Genomic DNA, 18,106 nt, shown 5'->3' on the forward strand with positions numbered 1-18,106 from the left:
GGCCCTAATCTATTGATTTCACATGACTGGGAAGGTGCGCAGCAATGGATGGACCTGGAAAGGCATAGGCCCACCCAGTTGGGAGCCAGGCCCAGCCAGTCAGAATGAGCGTTTCCCCACAAAAGTACTTTATTACAGACATAAATACTCCTCGGTTTCATCAGCTGTCCAGGTGCCTGGTCTCAGACGAAGCCAGAGGTCCTGGGCTGGTGTGGTTGGACGTACAGCCTAATTTTTGAAAACGACGTTGGAGGTCGGGTTATGGTAGAGAATGAACATTCAAATCTCTGGCAACAGCTCTGGTGGACATTCCCTGCAGTCAGCATGCCAATTGCATGGTCGCTCAACTTGAGACATCTGTGGCAAGGTGCACCTGTGTAATGATCATGCTATTTAATCAGCTTCTTGATATGCCACACCTATCAGGTGGATGGATTATCGTGGCAAAGGAGAAGTGCTCACTAACAGTGATGGAAAAACATGTGTGCACAGAATTTGAGAGAAATAAGCATTTTGTGTGTATGGAACATTTCTGGGATCTTTTATTTCAGCAAATGAAACATGGGACCAACACTTTACATGTTGCATTTATATTTTGGTTCAGTATAAGTACACATTGTAGGATCAAAGAAAGCCATTTTAAAGACAACAGTAGGCATTTATCAACAGTATTATTTAATATGTCATCCAGCTCATCCATCTCGTAGATAATCATGATTCATTTAACAATATACATAAATATTTTGAAATCCTTTGATGATTATTGCTTTACAGTAAAATGCATTGGTTGGATACATCCATTTATAGCAAGACAAATACATTCAAGTTAAACACCAATGTCTTAAATTTAAGTTGTTTTTGTAATAACTCTATAGCCTACCTTTTATCAATTTTGATGAATTACCTTACGACCCTTCACTCACAGTGAGCCAGGGAACATTCACTTAAGAGTCTCTCACAATTGTGTGTATAACAACAGAGCCAAAGTAGGTGTGTGTGTGCGTGTTGTGTTCATGCATATGCCATACAGTGCAGTCAAGTTTAATGGTGACTTCCTCTCAAAGTTTCTCTTTGACAAAGGTATTCACCAACAGAAGTGGGTATTTAGTGAGACATTATACTCCCTATAGAGCTATGATAAACATCAGTGCATTGTTTGTTTACTGACAACATGGATATGACCCTACAGGAGACCCTCAGCCCCACCTGGTGACAAATTATTTAAACTTAGATCTGCCCATCCATTCATTTGAAAATGTATTGTTACGATTACAAAAAATGCACATATCTCTCAGTGATATGTGATAACAACAACTTAAACCCATGGCACAAAATTATATTATTTTCATGACGAGTAGAATGCTTTAGGGATGGAATAAATCAAGTGAGATTTGAAAACATATAGCCACTTTTCCAAGACCAATTTTCAAAATGTTTTTTTTTGGTTTCTTGGAGTTAAGAGTTGCACACGAAAAATACAGGAGTAGAGGCTTCTATCCCGGTTACAATAAGAATATACAGTACAGAATAAAACACAAGACATCAATGAGACTGTAAGAGGATGGACAAATATCCAGGGCACAGGCAGGGCACCATTGTCTTATACCACCTGCCTTTAACACACCAGGGTCGTGTTCATTAGGCACCACATTTAAGAAATGGACTGAAACATGGAGGGGACTATCTGTTCTTGTCCAATAAGAAATTATTCTTTTAGTTTCTATTGCAAAATGTTTTCCATTGTGTGCTCTAATGAACATGACCCAGACCAGTACTAGAGCCTGCCCTTAGTTTGTTTGTTTATTTACCATGCACCTAAGGTGTAGGTGACATCCTAACTCAGACCATAATAAACAGACCGTAGCAACATTCATCTGGCTTTCATTCAACACTGACATGAGCCTCCTGTCAGATCAGATCATCACTTAACATTTAACAATGCACCAGCTACTACCACTGAGACAAGAAAATGTATTTTGTGTGTGTGTGTGTGTTTATGAGATTGCCTGTGTGAGCGTGTGTGTGTGAGCATGGGAGTAAACATTTGAAAAGTTTGTGTATGTGTACTTTGGGCATGGGGAGTAAACATTTGACAAGTGTGTGTGTGTGTGTTTTGTGCATGCATAAATGTGTGTGCATAAGTTCATGTACTTGTATAGTATAAATGCTTTCAGCAGCTTCAATAAATAAAAAAAATAGCAAATGCATAATATACTGTACCACCCTTAACTGGTCCTCTTTTAATTGAGATTGCATACATGTGTTTATATAATACACTCAGTGGCTAGTTTATTAGTTATTCCCATCTAGTACTGGGTCAGACAACCTTTGCCTCCAGAACAGCCTCATTTCTTTAGGGGATGGAAACATTGCTCAATTGGTATCAAGGGACCTAACGTGTGCCAGGAAAACATTCCCCACACCATTACACCACCTCCAACAGCCTGTTCCGCTGACACCAGGCAGGATGAGTCCATGGACTCATGCTTCTTATATCCAATCCTGACTCTGCCAACTGAATGATGCAACAGGAAACAGGATTTGTCAGACCAGGTGATGTTTTTCCACTCCTCAATTGTCCAGTGTTGGTGTTTGCGTGCCCACTGGAGCCACTTCTTGTTTTTAGCTGATAAGAGTAGAACCCAGTGAGGTCGTCTCTGCAATAGCCCATCCGTGACAAGGACCAAAGAGTTGTGCGTTCCTAGATGCCGTTCTGCACAACGCTGTTGAACAGCGCCGTTATTTGCCTGTTTGTGGCTCACCTGTTAGCTTGCACCATTCTTGCCATTCTCCTTCAACTTCTCATCAACGAGCTGTTTTTGCCCACAGGACTGATGCTGACTGGATGTTTTTTGTTTGTCACACCATTCTCGGTAAACACTAGACTGTCGTGTGTGAAAAGCCCAGGAGCCTGGTCGTTTCTGAGATACCAGAACCGGTGCACTTGACACCGACAATCAAACCATGCTCAAAGTCGTTTAGGTCACTAGTTATGACCATTTTAACGTTCTATCGAACAGTAACTGAATGCCCCGATGCCTGTCTGCCTGTTTTATATAGCAAGCCATGGCCAAGTGACTCACTGTGCGTAGGAGCTAACCATTGGTGTACCTAATAAACTAGCCACTGACTGTATATACCACACACTCCATCCAACGTCTGCCTTTTAACACAGACAACAGTGACAGAACCTTTCAACACTGAAACACCCAGTCATGACTGACACTGACACTGATGCCACCCTCTGCTCCCATAGTGACCCCTGAACTGGGTTGTGTTCATTAGGTACCAAATGGAAGAAAACGGACTGAAACAATAAGAAACACTTTTTCGGTTTTAGGGGTTTTCCATTGTGTGTCCTGATGAACACGACCCTTAACAAGGTCAGTCAGATGGGCGGAGGGCAACTCAACTCGTAGCTGCCAATATTTGGAGGTTGACGGACGGACAGGGTAGTGATCCCATCACGCTAAGCTTCTGCTCCGCAGGAGAAGTAAATAAATGTCCCATTGTGCATTTAGAGAAGACAAAATCACAATGAGAGAGAGCCAGGAGGAGAAAAAGAAGTGAGGAGGAAGAGAAGTACTTGGAGCAGGGTAGGGGAAAGACAGAAGCAGATTAAAATATCTACACAGGAACTGCATCCCACTTGCCCCTCCTTGCCCAACTGGCAGAATTAAGGTAGCACTGGGTTCACACCGAGAGAACCTCAGCTTGTGCATGACAGGTCGTATTTACATATAAACAAACACACAACACAAAGAAGTGTACCATTGTGAAGCACAGATCCCCATCATCAGCAGCAGCTCTTCAGCTCGCCGAGACGGACAGGCTGGAGCACAGGGAGGCGAGGAAACTGAATGGGTCTGTATTGTATCTGATGGATCGGGCCTCAGACAGAAGAACACAAGCTGAAGGAGCTGAAGATATCAAACACACAATTAAGCAATCAAAACAAATCAACATGAACAGCAATCAACACGCCAAAATAAATCCATGCTTTTCCTCAGCCAAAGCGTCTGGGCCCAAGTCCTGTTCTCTCGGTACACTTGAGCTTTGTGTTAAATCAGCATCCACCAAGCACCAATGGGGCATAGTCTTCCAATATGTGTTCTCCTCTCCACAGTGGTGCTGAATACTAATAGAGGAGACTATCCTCCCTTCCATGCAATGTCTCACCTACTTTCACTCACACTCAAACACAGGAAACGGCGTATCAATGTCTTGGTCAGCAATTTCTTGCAGTTGGAGTGTCCAGAAACAGAAGAATGACAGGTTCTCCCCTGGACTCCCCTCTTCCTGCCAGCGAAAGAGATAGGATTTGGCACATGCTGCCTCCCCCTCTCTCTCCTTATTGAACCACAACAATGAAGTGCAACACTGAAAAATATAATATATTATGTCATATATATAATCTACTTCTTTTCACGCGCAACATCTAAAGTGCAGTATGTTCATGAAATGTATGCTTGTTTTACTTCCAAAGGAAGAAGATAATAGAATAAATCAAAATGGCAATAAATGAAGAATGTATAAGTGCTTGGGTCCTTTTCTTTAGTAGGGATGGAGGCCGGTGAGCTGCCTGACCCCAAAAATATTTCTGAGACCGGATGAGATACAAACAGAGGAGGACGGAAGTATAGGAAGTGTAATGGTGGTCCCGGGTTATGTTGTGAAGACTAGGAGGGTTTCAGCTAGATGGGTTCTGTGTAGAGGTGAGCTGTGTATCTCTCCTTTGGACGGTGAGTTGGGTTCTAGAGGGAAAGACAAAGAGTAGCCTTCGGTTCCTCTGGGTTAGTAAGGAGAATCCATACGGTTATGTTGATATCTCCTCTTCTCATTGACAGCAGAAAAACATGTAGGGAGAGTTTTATATATATTGTGAATGAATGTATGTATCTAGGGATCTCTATATTATTGATAGATAGTGAAGGAATGGAAAAGGGATATAGCAAGGGCAGACATTTACATCTGGAATGAAAAAGGGGTGTTAAAAGGAGTGTATGTCTGTGTGTGAGGGGGGGGGGATTTCAGGATAGAAATGATTGAGTAGTTAGTGGCCAAGTTTAGATTCAGAGGTCTATGTGAGTCTATAATTCAGCAGGGACACCTGTCTGGTGGTGTAGGCCGTCCTACAGCTGCTCCAGACACATTGGCAGATTGACGAAGGTGAACACGTTGTATTCGATCATGATGGAGAAACACAGGAAGATGACGTACATCACCAGCACGTACACACCCAGCTTCAGGTCCAACTTCCAATGATTCACATGGATCCCCAGAACCTGCAAGACACAGAGGGACAGACTGTTAGAGAGAGAGAGAGAGAGAGAGCGAAGAAAGCGAGAGAGACGTCTCCTTTAACTCACTGTCAGAAACACAGAGCCCAGAAGAAGCACCACAGAGTAGACCAGCCCTCTGCTATTGATCATCACCTAGAGAGAGAAATAAATAATTTTAGATCAAGAGGCATGAAGTATTGATAAGCAGTAGTAACATAGGCCCATTGAGGGGAAAAGACCAGGTTTGTTTACCTCAGAACCATAGTCCACAGCCATGGTCTGTATCGCCCAGGGGAGCCCCAGTCCCACCAAGATATCAAAGACATTACTACCAATGGTGTTGGAAACCGCCATATCCCCAAGACCTAGAGAGGGATAGACATAAAGATATGGAAAATGCTGTACAGACTATACAGTATACTGTACACTGGTACAATTTTTTTTTAAGATTTTGAAGAGATACAGAGATAAGGAAAAAAAGAGTGCATTGATGTACCTTGTCGAGCAACGATCAGGCTAGCAATACAGTCGGGGACACTGGTGCCTGCTGCCAGGAAGGTGATTCCCATAATCACATCAGGGATGCCCAGAGTGTAGCCAATTATGGTGACCTGCACACAGACACATATTTAACGGATTAAACAGAAATCTTCCAAACAACCTGCTCCTTGGTTGGTAGCCTATATCTAGCACTGTGTCAGAGCTAGCTAGCGACTAGAAGAGAGAGATTCCCTACCTGATTGGTTATCAGGAAGTCTCATCACTGATCATTTGTATAAAGATCAAACTTTTTCAACTCTGGTTTGGAACACAAAATGACAGTGACATGTACGTTCTAAAGAATGTCCAACGCGTCTCACCATCCAGACCATGAAGTAGGAGAAGACGGCGATCCACACGGTGGAGAGGAAGAAGGAGAGCATGAAGAAGCGTTCCCAGCGAGGCTTGGCACAGTTTGGCACAGTGAAGTAGAGTAGCAGCAGGATGGGCCAGGAGATCAGCCACTTCACTGTCTCCCTGCAGCCCCCTGGTGGATGGAACAAGGAACAAGGAACAGCAGATCAGCTTCATTACCACCAATGGAGTACACTGAGGAGGTGAGTGTTCAGTTTCAGTAAGGTGTGAAAGTGTGTAAAAGTAGCTTATTGGTTTACCAGCCAATGTAATTGAAGATATAACACATACATGCACACACACACACACACACACTCCCACACCACACACATACTCCCACACACCAGGGACGGTGAAGGGTGAATTCAGGGATTCTCCCTCTTCTTCCTCAACAGTCTTTTCCTCTGGTACAGTGCCGTTCTCCAAGGTCTCAGGTTTACCATCCGTGATCACCATGGTCACGTTGTCCACACCGTTAGATGCCTGCACCAACCTCTGTTGCTGCTCACACACACACACACACACACACACACACACACACACACACACACACACACACACACACACACACACACACACACACACACACACACACACACACACACACACACACACACACACACACACACACACACACATTCAACATCTGTATGTATGTATGTGTTTCGCTCTCTAAACAGTTACTTTATGAGCTAGTAAAGTTTTCTGAATATCCCCCAGGATATTTTCACCAACACAGTTCTGGTTCTACTAGATATGATGTGCCAAGTATGATTATAGCATGCAGTCCACCGGCTAATTATCACTTGAAGTTGTACTCCTCTCATAGCTTTCTACAATAGTAAATCGTCCTACAATGTACTTTTCTCCAGTAGACCTAGCTTACTACCGATAAGGTGAGGGCCCTGGGAGTGTGGTGCCAGGAAAGTAACCTCTCAACATCAACAAAACAAAGGAGCTGATCGTGGACTTCAGGAAACAGCAGAGGGAGCACCCACCTATCCACATCAACGGGACCGCAGTGGAGAAAGTGGAAAGCTCCAAGTTCCTCGGCATACACATTACTGACAAACTGAAATGATCCACCCACACAGACAGTGTAGTGAAGAAGGCCCTGTCGGGCTGTATCACCGCCTGGTACGGCAACTGCACCGCCCGCAGGTCTGCCCAACACATCACTGGGGGAAAACTACCTGCCCTCCAGGACACCTACAGCACCCGATGTCATAGGAAGGCCATAAAGATAATCAAGGACAACAACCAGCCGAGCCACTGCCTGTTCACCCCGCTATCATCCAGAAGGTGAGGTCAATAACGGTGCATCAAAGCTGGGACCGAGAGACTGAAAAACAGCTTCTATCTCAAGACCATCAGACTGTTAAATAGCCATCTGTCACGTTCTGACCCTAGTTCTTGTGTTATTTGTTTGTTTTAGTTGGTCAGGACGTGAGTTGGGTGGGCATTCTATGTTTTGTGTTTCTAGGTTGGTTTTCTGTGTTCGGCCTAGTATGGTTCTCAATCAGAGGCAGGTGTCGTTAGTTGTCTCTGATTGAGAATCATACTTAGGTAGCCTGGGTTTCACTGTTGTTTTGTGGGTGATTGTTTCCGTGTCTGTGTTTATTCGCCACACGGTACTGTTTCGGTTAGGTTCACGTTTATTGTTTTGTAGTCGTTGAGTGTTCAGATTATGTTTTTAAATCAACATCCATGGACACTTACCACACCGCATCTTGGTCACTTACCACGCCGCATCTTCCTCCTCTTCAGACGAAGAGGAGGAAAACCATTAAACCATCACTAGCACATTAGAGGCTGCTGCCCTATATTCATAGACTTGAAATCACTGGCCACTTTAATAATGGAACACTAATCACTTTAATAATGTTAACATATTTCGCATTACTCATCTCATAAGTACACTGCTCAAAAAAATAAAGGGAATACTAAAATAACACATTCTAGATCTGAATGAATGAAACATTCTTAATAAATACTTTTTCTTTACATAGTTGAATGTGCTGACAACAAAATCACACAAAAATCAAATTTATCAACCCATGGAGGACTGGATTTGGAGACACACTCAAAATTAAAGTGGAAAACCACACTACAGGCTGATCCAACTTTGATGTAATGTCCTCATTAAAACAAGTCAAAATGGGGCTCAGTATTGTGTGTGGCCTCCATGTGCCTGTATGACCTCCCTACAACGCCTGGGAATGCTCCTGATGAGGTGGTCTCCTGAGGGATCTCCTCCCAAACCTGGACTAAAGCATCCGCCAACTCCTGGACAGTCTGTGGTGCAACGTGGCATTGGTGGATGGAGCGAGACATGATGTCCCAGATGTGCTCAATTGGATTCAGGTCTGGGGAACGGGCGGGCCAGTCCATAGCATCAATGCCTTCCTCTTGCAGGAACTGCTGACACACTCCAGCCACATGAGGTCTAGCATTGTCTTGCATTAGGAGGAACCCGGGGCCAACCGCACCAGCATATGGTCTCACAAGAGGTCTGAGGATCTCATCTCGGTACCTAATGGCAGTCAGGCTACCTCTGGCAAGCACATGGAGGGCTGTGCGGCCTCTCATAGAAATGCCACCCCACACCATGACTGACCCACCACCAAACCGGTCATGCTGGAGGATTTGCAGGCAGCAGAACGTTCTCCGAGGTGTCTCCAGACTGTCACGTCTGTCACATGTGCTCAGTGTGAACCTGCTTTCATCTGTGAAGAGCACAGGGTGCCAGTGGCGAATTTGCCAATCTTGGTGTTCTCTGGCAAATGCCAAAAGTCCTGCACGGTGTTGGGCTGTAAGCACAACCCCCACCTGTGGACGTCGGGCCCTCATACCACCCTCATGGTGTCTGTTTCTGACCATTTGAGCAGACACATGCACATTTGTGGCCTGCTGGAGGTCATTTTGCAGGGCTCTGGCAGTGCTCCTCCTGCTCCTCCTTGCACAAAGGTGGTAGCGGTCCTGCTGCTGGGTTGTTGCCCTCCTACGGCCTTCTCCACGTCTCCTGATGTACTGGCCTGTCTCCTGGTAGCGCCTCCATGCTCTGGACACTAACATCAGCCAGGAAGCATAGGAACTGAGAAGTGGTCTGTGGTCCCCACCTGCAGATCCACTCCTTTATTGGGGGTGTCTTGCTAATTGCCTATAATTTCCACCTGTTGTCTATTCCATTTGTACAACAGCATGTGAAATTGATTGTCAATCAGTGTTGCTTCCTAAGTGGACAGTTTGTTTTCACAGAAGTGTGATTGACTTGGAGTTACATTGTGTTGTTTAAGTGTTCCCTTTATTTTTTTGAGCAGTGTATATACTGTATTCTATTCTGTTCTACTGTATCTTAGTCTATGCCGCTCTGACATTGCTCATTCAAATATTTATATATTCTTAATTCCATTCCTTTACTTTATATTTGTGTGTATTGTTGTGAAATTGTTAGATATTACTTGTTAGATATTACTGCACTGTTAGAGCTAGAAACACAAGCATTTCGCTACACCCGCAACAACATCTGCTAAAAACATGTATGTGACCAATAACATTTGATTTGATGTACACTAGAAAAATAACTGAACTAGCCAAGCTTTCTTAACTTCTAAGTAAATCACTTTAACTGAGCTCCTCTCCAATAAGCCTGACGGACCCCCGACCCCAGTGACCTCACCCACCTCATTGATGATGAGGCGGCTAGCCATGCGGAGACGTGTCTTGGGGCCAAAGTGGTTGGTGATCATGATGCGCAGGCCGGCATCGGGGAAACGGTAGTTAGGAGGGCTGGAGTTGATAATCTCATCTACCATCACCACAGAGCTACGACTGTACCTCTTAGTGGGCTTCACTGGAGATACACAGAGATGGTGAGATACAGAGCACAGACAGACGCATCAAGTGGGACTAACTGTACACACCAACCAAGACGAAGAAGATGACATGCCGTTCTACTCTTACAGTACTGTATACAACCACAGAGACATGCCTTTTTCAAGGATGGCCAGACAGACGTGCCAAATACACTCACATGCCAGACCAGCAGACTCCCTGTCACACACACACACACACACACACACACACACACACACACACACACACACACACACACACACACACACACACACACACACACACACACACACACACACACACACACACACACACACACACACACACACACACACACACACACACACACACACACACACACACACACACACCAGCTAGTTACTTTCTCGTGTTCTTCTTACTTCTTATTTTTATTTCCTGTGTTTTTGTTCAACCGTATGTTATTTTTGGTGCTACATTGATATTGATTACTGCATTGTTGGGTTTGTAGATTGCAAGAAAGGCATTTCACTGTAATTGTGCACGTGGCATTAAAACTTGAAACTTGAAACAACCGGAGGATACCGTATGTCAGGAGGTGTAATTAAAGTGTTGTGTGACAGCAGAGTGGGCCCCACTGGGCCCAGTTCAAGGCCCATTGAAGGCCCCCTGAAGACACTGTCAGATGAGATCACATCAGCCATCAGAGTGAGGCAGACTAAAACCTTCAGTGTGTGTGTGTGTGTGTGTGTGTGTGTGTGTGTGTGTGTGTGTGTGTGTGTGTGTGTGTGTGTGTGTGTGTGTGTGTGTGTGTGTGTGTGTGTGTGTGTGTGTGTGTGTGTGTGTGTGTGTGTGTGTGTGTGTGTGTGTGTGACATATACACACACACTCATACAGACGCAAGCACGCACAGGCACACACACATACCATACACACAGTCACGCACACATATAAATGTCTCCACACACACATGCACCAACACGCACCCTTACAGATGCATGCACATGTTGTGACTCTGGAATAATGGACTGTACTTGACACAGCAGAAGAGGGCGAGACAGGGCACAGCATAGCACGGCACAGCAATACATCTCACACCTGACAGGCCAGGTCACGGCAGGCAGGTAGGTTTAGTAAGGCTAAACAGACAGGCTTCTATACAGTAGCGACAGGGTTGCCACACGGCAGCAGGGAGGTTAGCTTGGTTCTACTTGACCAGACAGGAGAGGAGAGCTCTCAGTCACTCGGTTAAAGACACGGTGAAAGTCTAAAATAGTTATAGAAAAGATATGTCTGTAACTCTGTTTGAAGGATCAGATCTAAGAGTTTACAAAGGGGTACGAACGACATCAAGCCAAAGTGGAGAGGACTGTTGACAATGTTAAACCAGATAGGAAGAGTCAAGAGTAGGGCCTGAAAGTAGTTTCTAGGTTTACTAGAGCAACCAGATGCAGTAGAGTAGTTGTTTTGATAGAAGGCCAGTCAGAGTGCCAGAGGGTTGGCTGAGAGGTGACCATAAAGCCTGTCTGGTTACCTTTACCTGGAGAGAGTAACGGCTTGGACAGATCATCCCATATGTAACTGTCATAACAAGCATTACCATCTGCCAGTTCGCTGCTGATCACCGCGTTACCGTTGGCCAAGCTCTTGTCTTCCTTCTCTGAGAAATAGTTCTGGATGCTGGTGTTAAATCTGATGTGAGAAAAGAGAAAAGGTTTTACATATTCAGTTGAGAGTTTATGTAACTTAGTGTGTGCAAAGTATGAGTATATAAGTGGATTTTACTATTTGTTGCATGCGCTCAGGTGCTCTACTGTGTGTGTGTGTGTGTGTGTGTGTGTGTGTGTGTGTGTGTGTGTGTGTGTGTGTGTGTGTGTGTGTGTGTGTGTGTGTGTGTGTGTGTGTGTGTGTGTGTGTGTGTGTGTGTGTGTGTGTGTGTGTGTGTGTGTGTGTGTGTGTGTGTGTGTGTGTGTGTCTTTGAGGCAGGAAGGAACAGGTCCCAGTGGAACTCACTTCATGATCAGAATGTACCCAAAGTACATCACTACCAGCACTAAGCTCTCCCACCTGCAGAGACAGACAGACTAGAGTCACATGTCTGCAGGTGCGCGCACACACACACACACACACACACATGCACCCTCTGCCTGAGACACAAGGTAAACACACAGCGGGGTACTCACCACACTATCTTCTCATCATAGATGAACTGACAAAATGAAAGAGGGAAAACATTTAATAAAACAAATAATTCATTAAACAGTACATACTTTTAGGGAGAAGAGCATTAACTCTTTTTTTTCTAACTCAGAAAAACTTGAAAGTCGCAATGCATCAAGTGTGTCTATTTACTGTCAGACAGATGCTGTGAGAAAGCAACATTTCCTGTACACTGTTTACTATAAAAGCAATGTCATAGTATGCAGTGAGTTTCTGAAGTCTCTGTGACATCTCTCTCTGTACTACTCTCTTAATCTCATGATGATTGTCTATCAGCCCACTGGGCCTCTATCTCTCTATGAACCCAGTGGAGTAGACAGGAAATGAAGGTTAAACAGCCACTAGGGGCACTCTGTCTGAATGACCTCATTATGTAAAGTATGAAACGGTATGCAGTGTCTTCTACAATACCATACAGGGGTTGTATGTATCAAGTTTCTTAGAGTAGGTGTGCTGACTCAGGCTCAGTTTTGCCTTGAAGATCACAACGAATAGGATTACATGGGCAGATGGGACCTGATCCTAGATCAGTACTCCTACTCTGAGATGCTTGAAACATATATATGGGACCCAGTTCTTTTTATATTACAGAAAGTCCCAGAAACACACACACACACACACACACACACACACACACACACACACACACACACACACACACACACACACACACACACACACACACACACACACACACACACACACACACACACACACACACACAAGCAGCTGCTTGACCATCTCCTCCCCACAACCCTCTATTAGCCCAGTGGGCTAGACAGTTAGACAGTAAATTAAGGTTTAGCAGCCACTGGGGGCTCTATCAGTCTGAATGGCCTCATTATGTAAAGTAGACTAGAGATGAGATGATCCGCTACTCACTGCAATCAATGCCAACACAGACAGAGTGTAGTAGAACGAGTCACGGAACACTGCAAACTTAGTCAGGTACACCACCTGGATGAGAGAGAGAACAAGGCAGAAGGAGGAGAGTGGGAAAGGAGAGGAGAAAGAGAAATAAAGCAGGAGAAAGGTTGAGAGAGGGGTGAAAGAGAGAGAGGAGAGAGAAAGACAAAAGGAGGAGTGAGAAAGATAGAGACCGAGAGAGACAGAAAGAGAGGGAGAGAGCGAAAGGGTGGGGAGCGAGGAAATGTGAAATCGGTTTCACATTCCTTTTGTGCACGTTCTTAGATTAAACACTAGGTCAACAACAGTCATATACACTATATTCAATACGCACATTCACTATATCAAGTTGTTCCATGAACCGTGGAAATAGACTATCCTCTTGGCCATTGTGGTTAGATCGCATGTTATTTTAGTGTTGTGTAGCTTTGTAACTTTGATGTTGACATATCAACTCAGCTGTGATATGTGATATCATAAAGGGTTACAATAGCACTATGGAGGCTGAAAGGTTAAGGAAAACAAAGGTACTGTCCAAGTCAAGGAAACCTCGCTACAATACCTAAGTCATTCCACCAATTTGGTGCCTTTTGAGAAGTGTAACTTAGTGAAAAAGAGTTGTAACATTCTGTCATAAAGAGCACATGTTAAACTTAATAAAAAACACTTTTTCCCATATCAAGAGGTTAAATAAAAAACGACTATAGTAAGTGCCTATTAAGTGTCAAATAAAATAACAGGGTTGACCATAACAGGGTTGACCATAAATAACAGGGTTGACCATAACAGGGTTGAAGATTTCAGCCAAAATCAGCCACAAGTCCCTTTGTGACTGGGGAAATGGAACCTTGTTGTGTGAAACAGGGAGGGGCAATTGATTGCAAGATTCACAATTTTTTAAATGATGAAAACATTTCTAGCCTGTCTATCTATGGGTAATCTATGGGTAACACAGTTGATGTGCTATGCTCGGCCCACTCAGTTTTCCACCACAAAACACAAAATAATTGTGAAAAAGAGTAGAAGCACCTGCTTTTATACTATGATTTGACTATTAGATGTTCAATGTTTCTTTTGAAGGAAATATTATAAATATTTATAAAGGAATAGTTTACCATATTAAAACGGGAGTTCAGTTCACATAACATGGTTGACCTTAAAAAAGGTTTAGCTTCAAATGAATCACTAATCACATGCAATAAATAATAATCTTAAGAAATTACTTTGTCAATGTAACCAAATAACGAGGGCTTTACAATCAATGATGGTGAAAACTTGGAGAAATGTCGGGGTTAGGGGGGTTAAAATCTTCCTGGACTTCACAAAGGCTGTACGGAAGGAAATGTCAAAATGCAGAATTTTATTCATTTTATTTAAAAAAATCAGATTTATTGAATTCTCCATGTGGTCTATATTAAAGGGCACTTCATTGAATATAACAGGCTTCTAAAATGCAATATTGGTGCATAAATTTTTACTTAAAATATCAAAGGGATGCAAAAGGCAGTCATTTGGTGGAACGACGCAGCTACAGTAATACAGTAGTGAGATGACTAAGGGTGACATTGGGTCACAGAGCTTAAGGCAACCCAACCAGTTCCATTAAAATTAACAATTAATACAAACTATTGAAGCAAATACCATTAGCGTTCTCCTTTAGAAAAATGTGCACGAGTTAAAAACCTTCAGCAGCTACAAAACAAAGCCAATTTTAATAACAAAAGTCTACTCCTCATTGCTATCGTTGTTTCTTCTGTCCCGTCAAAAGCAGTTGATAGTCTTTGAGGCTGCAGGCAGCAGGCAGCACTTTAAATGCAACCAGACCAGAACGGCTTTTTGCTCGGTAGTAGTTAACAGACAAAACACAGTTTAAAAACATGATGACAGTTTAACTGTTTTAGGTTAAAACCCTTGCTAGGTTAATGTGGGCATCTGTCTGGTACACAACTGTATATACTTTATATATACACATCTAATAGTGTATGTGGGCCTCCCCCAGATAGCATATGAACACATCATAAGCCATGAAGAAAGATGTGTAAAATGACAGGAAATGTGCTTTAAAACTGCAACGTTTTCTCTCAGCCTCATTGCCACGACTTCCGCCCAAGTTGGTACCTCTCCTTGTTTGGGTGGCGTTCGGCGGTCGTCGTCACCGGCTTTCTAGCTGCCACCGATCCACGTTTCTGTTTCCATTTGTTATGTCTTGAGTGTACACACCTGGTTCCCATTACGTTATTATTATTTCCCTATTTAACCCTCCGGTTCTCGTTATGTTGTGTGCGTGATTGTTCCTGGTTTTGTGTTAGTCTTTTGTGTTAGGGTTTGTTATCCCTGCGTGGATTTATTGGCTGATTATTTTCCTGAGTAAAGTATGTTATTTTACTCAGTTCTGTGTCCTGCGCCTGACTCCGTCCTCACCTCTGCACTACTGACACTTGACACTCATAATAATACTATTAATTAATATTATTATTTATTCAGCTTATATAGAGCTTTTCATTACAAAAATCTGAAGGTGCTTGAAAATATATATGTAGCTACATAACAGAGAGTAGGTCTGGACTACGACAACTGTCAGCTAGTTGAACGTTTTGGGATTTTCAAGCCTCCAACAGACGGGGTGACAGTCAAGCAGAGGGAGGGGTTTGTCAACAAGGGGAAGATGAGCAGGTCCTTCAGTGGTAGGTAGGCAGCACAGTTCGCTCTCCATTCAAGGCGTCTCACCGGCACCTCACCTTCCCCGCCATCTGACTGCGACTTCTCCATAGCCGTTGACTCGGTCTTGTACGAGATGAAGTTCCCACTCACTAAATGATGACAGCGGCACAAAACTTCAGTCGAATTCTCAGACTGAGCATTGAATTCATCACTGCCAGCTCGTCATCCAATGCAGTCGTCCTCATGGGTTCGGAGAATGTAGAAACAACCAAAGAACAGGTTGGTGTTTTCAAATCAAACACACTAGCTAACTAGCTTGCTAGCATTGTTAGCGAGCTATGTTGAAATAACTGATTTGCCATCAAATTCACGGGCAGGAAACAAATAGAAGTAACCCAGACTTCTTGCTTGGTGCAAAACTGCCCTACGCCACTGGGCATAAGATAGCATGTGTTATAGCATGCAGTATGTGTGATTTGTGATTAAGACAATGGTCTCCTTCTGGCAGTGTGCACTAATACAGACTGAGGCACATGGAGATTGCACGCAAACAAACACACCTGCCCAGCGAAGATTCCACACACACCGATGATGCATAGAATGTTGAATACTGCTGAGCCCACTATGGTTCCAACACCCACATCTCCATGAGTGATAAACACACCTTGAGGAGAGAAAGAGAGAGAAAGGAAGAGAGAGAGTGAGTGAGTGAGTGAGTGAGAGAGAGAGAGAGAGAGAGAGAGAGAGAGAGAGAGAGAGAGAGAGAGAGAGAGAGAGAGAGAGAGAGAGAGAGAGAGAGAGAGAGAGAGAGAGAGAGAGAGAGAGAGCGAAAGGAAGAGTGAGAGAGAGAGAGAGAGAGAGAGAGAGAGAGAGAGAGAGAGAGAGAGAGAGAGAGAGAGAGAGAGAGAGAGAGAGAGAGAATGAGAGTATGGTAAATAGAGAGTCACCCAATATGATCACCTCTTAGAAAATATTGATCTGAAACTTACTCAATGTGGAGAATTGAACACACAGTCTACATACTACTAATGGTATTGTACAGTGTAAGTGTGTTTGTGTGAGAGTATCAGACAGCCCATCTCACCTATAATCGAGGCGAACAGCTCTGGTGCTGAGCTGCCAGCCGCCATGAACGTAGCTCCTGCCACATCTTCACTCAGGTCCAGTTTCTAACAGACACACAGAGGGAATAAGCACAGTCTCATTACTGAAGTCTCATACATTAACCATTAATCAATGGTGTAAAGTACTTTAGTAACAATACTTTAAAGTACTACTTAAGTAGTTGTCTGGGGTATCTGTACTACACTGTATTATTTATATTTTTGCCAACTTTTACTTTTACTTCACTACATTCATTGGGAAAATAAGGTACTTTTTACTCAATACATTTTCCCTGACACCCAAAAGTACTTTTTACAGTTTGACAGGAAAATGGTCCAATTCACACACTTCCCTGGTCATCCCTACTGCCTCTGCTCTGGCAGACTCATTAAACACAAACGCTTCGTTTGTAAAGTATGTGTTGGAGCATGCCCCTGGCTATCCGTAAATAAATAAAAAATGCTATAAAATCATGCCGTCTTGTTTGCTTAATATAAGGAATTTCAAATGATTTATATAAGGAGGTTTATGGTCTAGAGGAGGTTGTTATTGGGACTCCAATTCACCCACCTCACAGATCTTCTCCAACGACATCACAAAGTAGTCATCGCAGACGATTGCCAAGGCCAGAAACATGTACAGGGCCTTAGAGAGAGAGAGAGAGAGAGAGAGAGAGAGAGAGAGAGAGAGAGAGAGAGAGAGAGAGAGAGAGAGAGAGAGAGAGAGAGAGAGAGAGAGAGAGAGAGAGAGAGAGAGAGAGAGAGAGAGAGAGAGAGAGAGAGAGAGAGAGAGAGAGAGAGAGAGAGAGAGAGAGAGAGAGAGAAGAGAGAGAGAGAGAGAGAAACATCTATCCACATATCCTGCTATCCTCTATCCTGCCCTCACAAAGTAGAACGTTGTTGTTCCTGCCAAAGAGAGAGCAGAGTCATCTGAGGCTGCATAAATGTGACTTTTGTTGTGTAAGGTTGCGATGACAGGCCCTGCCTGGGGCACTGTGTCCAAACCAACCCGTGTTGTTCACAGCACAGCCCAGGACATCACATGACAGGAAGATACCAGGTCATACACAACGACACCCGGCTGACAGAATATTTATAATTGTCATAAAATTGTCTGTCAGAGACAGAGAGCTGCACAACGTATCCTGAATTAAGTGGTCAGGACACAGCAGGGTAATATTTTAGTCCACTAATTAGAGCATGGAT

General features: G+C 43.7%; 1 protein-coding gene across 5 annotated transcripts in view; it reads right to left on the minus strand.

Moving 5' to 3' along the window:
* Positions 1-509: 509 nt before the first annotated feature.
* Positions 510-18,106, minus strand: part of LOC124046598 (sodium/potassium/calcium exchanger 4-like) — a 51,531-nt gene continuing 33,934 nt past the window's right edge. Inside the window, exons 4-18 of one of the 5 annotated variants that reach the window (XM_046367149.1) lie at positions 17,472-17,546; positions 16,882-16,966; positions 16,358-16,461; positions 13,113-13,187; positions 12,194-12,219; positions 12,024-12,077; positions 11,545-11,702; positions 9,860-10,029; positions 6,521-6,677; positions 6,143-6,309; positions 5,779-5,893; positions 5,535-5,647; positions 5,370-5,435; positions 5,221-5,285; positions 510-4,299 (exon numbers count right to left, since the gene is read on the minus strand). In XM_046367149.1, the coding sequence (XP_046223105.1) occupies positions 4,176-4,299; positions 5,221-5,285; positions 5,370-5,435; positions 5,535-5,647; positions 5,779-5,893; positions 6,143-6,309; positions 6,521-6,677; positions 9,860-10,029; positions 11,545-11,702; positions 12,024-12,077; positions 12,194-12,219; positions 13,113-13,187; positions 16,358-16,461; positions 16,882-16,966; positions 17,472-17,546 (1,554 nt within the window). In that variant the 3' untranslated portion in view covers positions 510-4,175. Of the gene's footprint in view, positions 5,286-5,369; positions 5,436-5,534; positions 5,648-5,778; positions 5,894-6,142; positions 6,310-6,520; positions 6,678-9,859; positions 10,030-11,544; positions 11,703-12,023; positions 12,078-12,193; positions 12,220-13,112; positions 13,188-16,357; positions 16,462-16,881; positions 16,967-17,471; positions 17,547-18,106 lie in introns of all 5 variants that reach the window. The other 4 variants (XM_046367151.1, XM_046367152.1, XM_046367154.1 and 1 more) reach the window with 4 other exon arrangements.

The sequence above is a fragment of the Oncorhynchus gorbuscha genome, linkage group LG10, assembly GCF_021184085.1.
Source record: "Oncorhynchus gorbuscha isolate QuinsamMale2020 ecotype Even-year linkage group LG10, OgorEven_v1.0, whole genome shotgun sequence".
In the NCBI taxonomy this organism is placed as follows: Eukaryota; Metazoa; Chordata; class Actinopteri; order Salmoniformes; family Salmonidae; genus Oncorhynchus; species Oncorhynchus gorbuscha.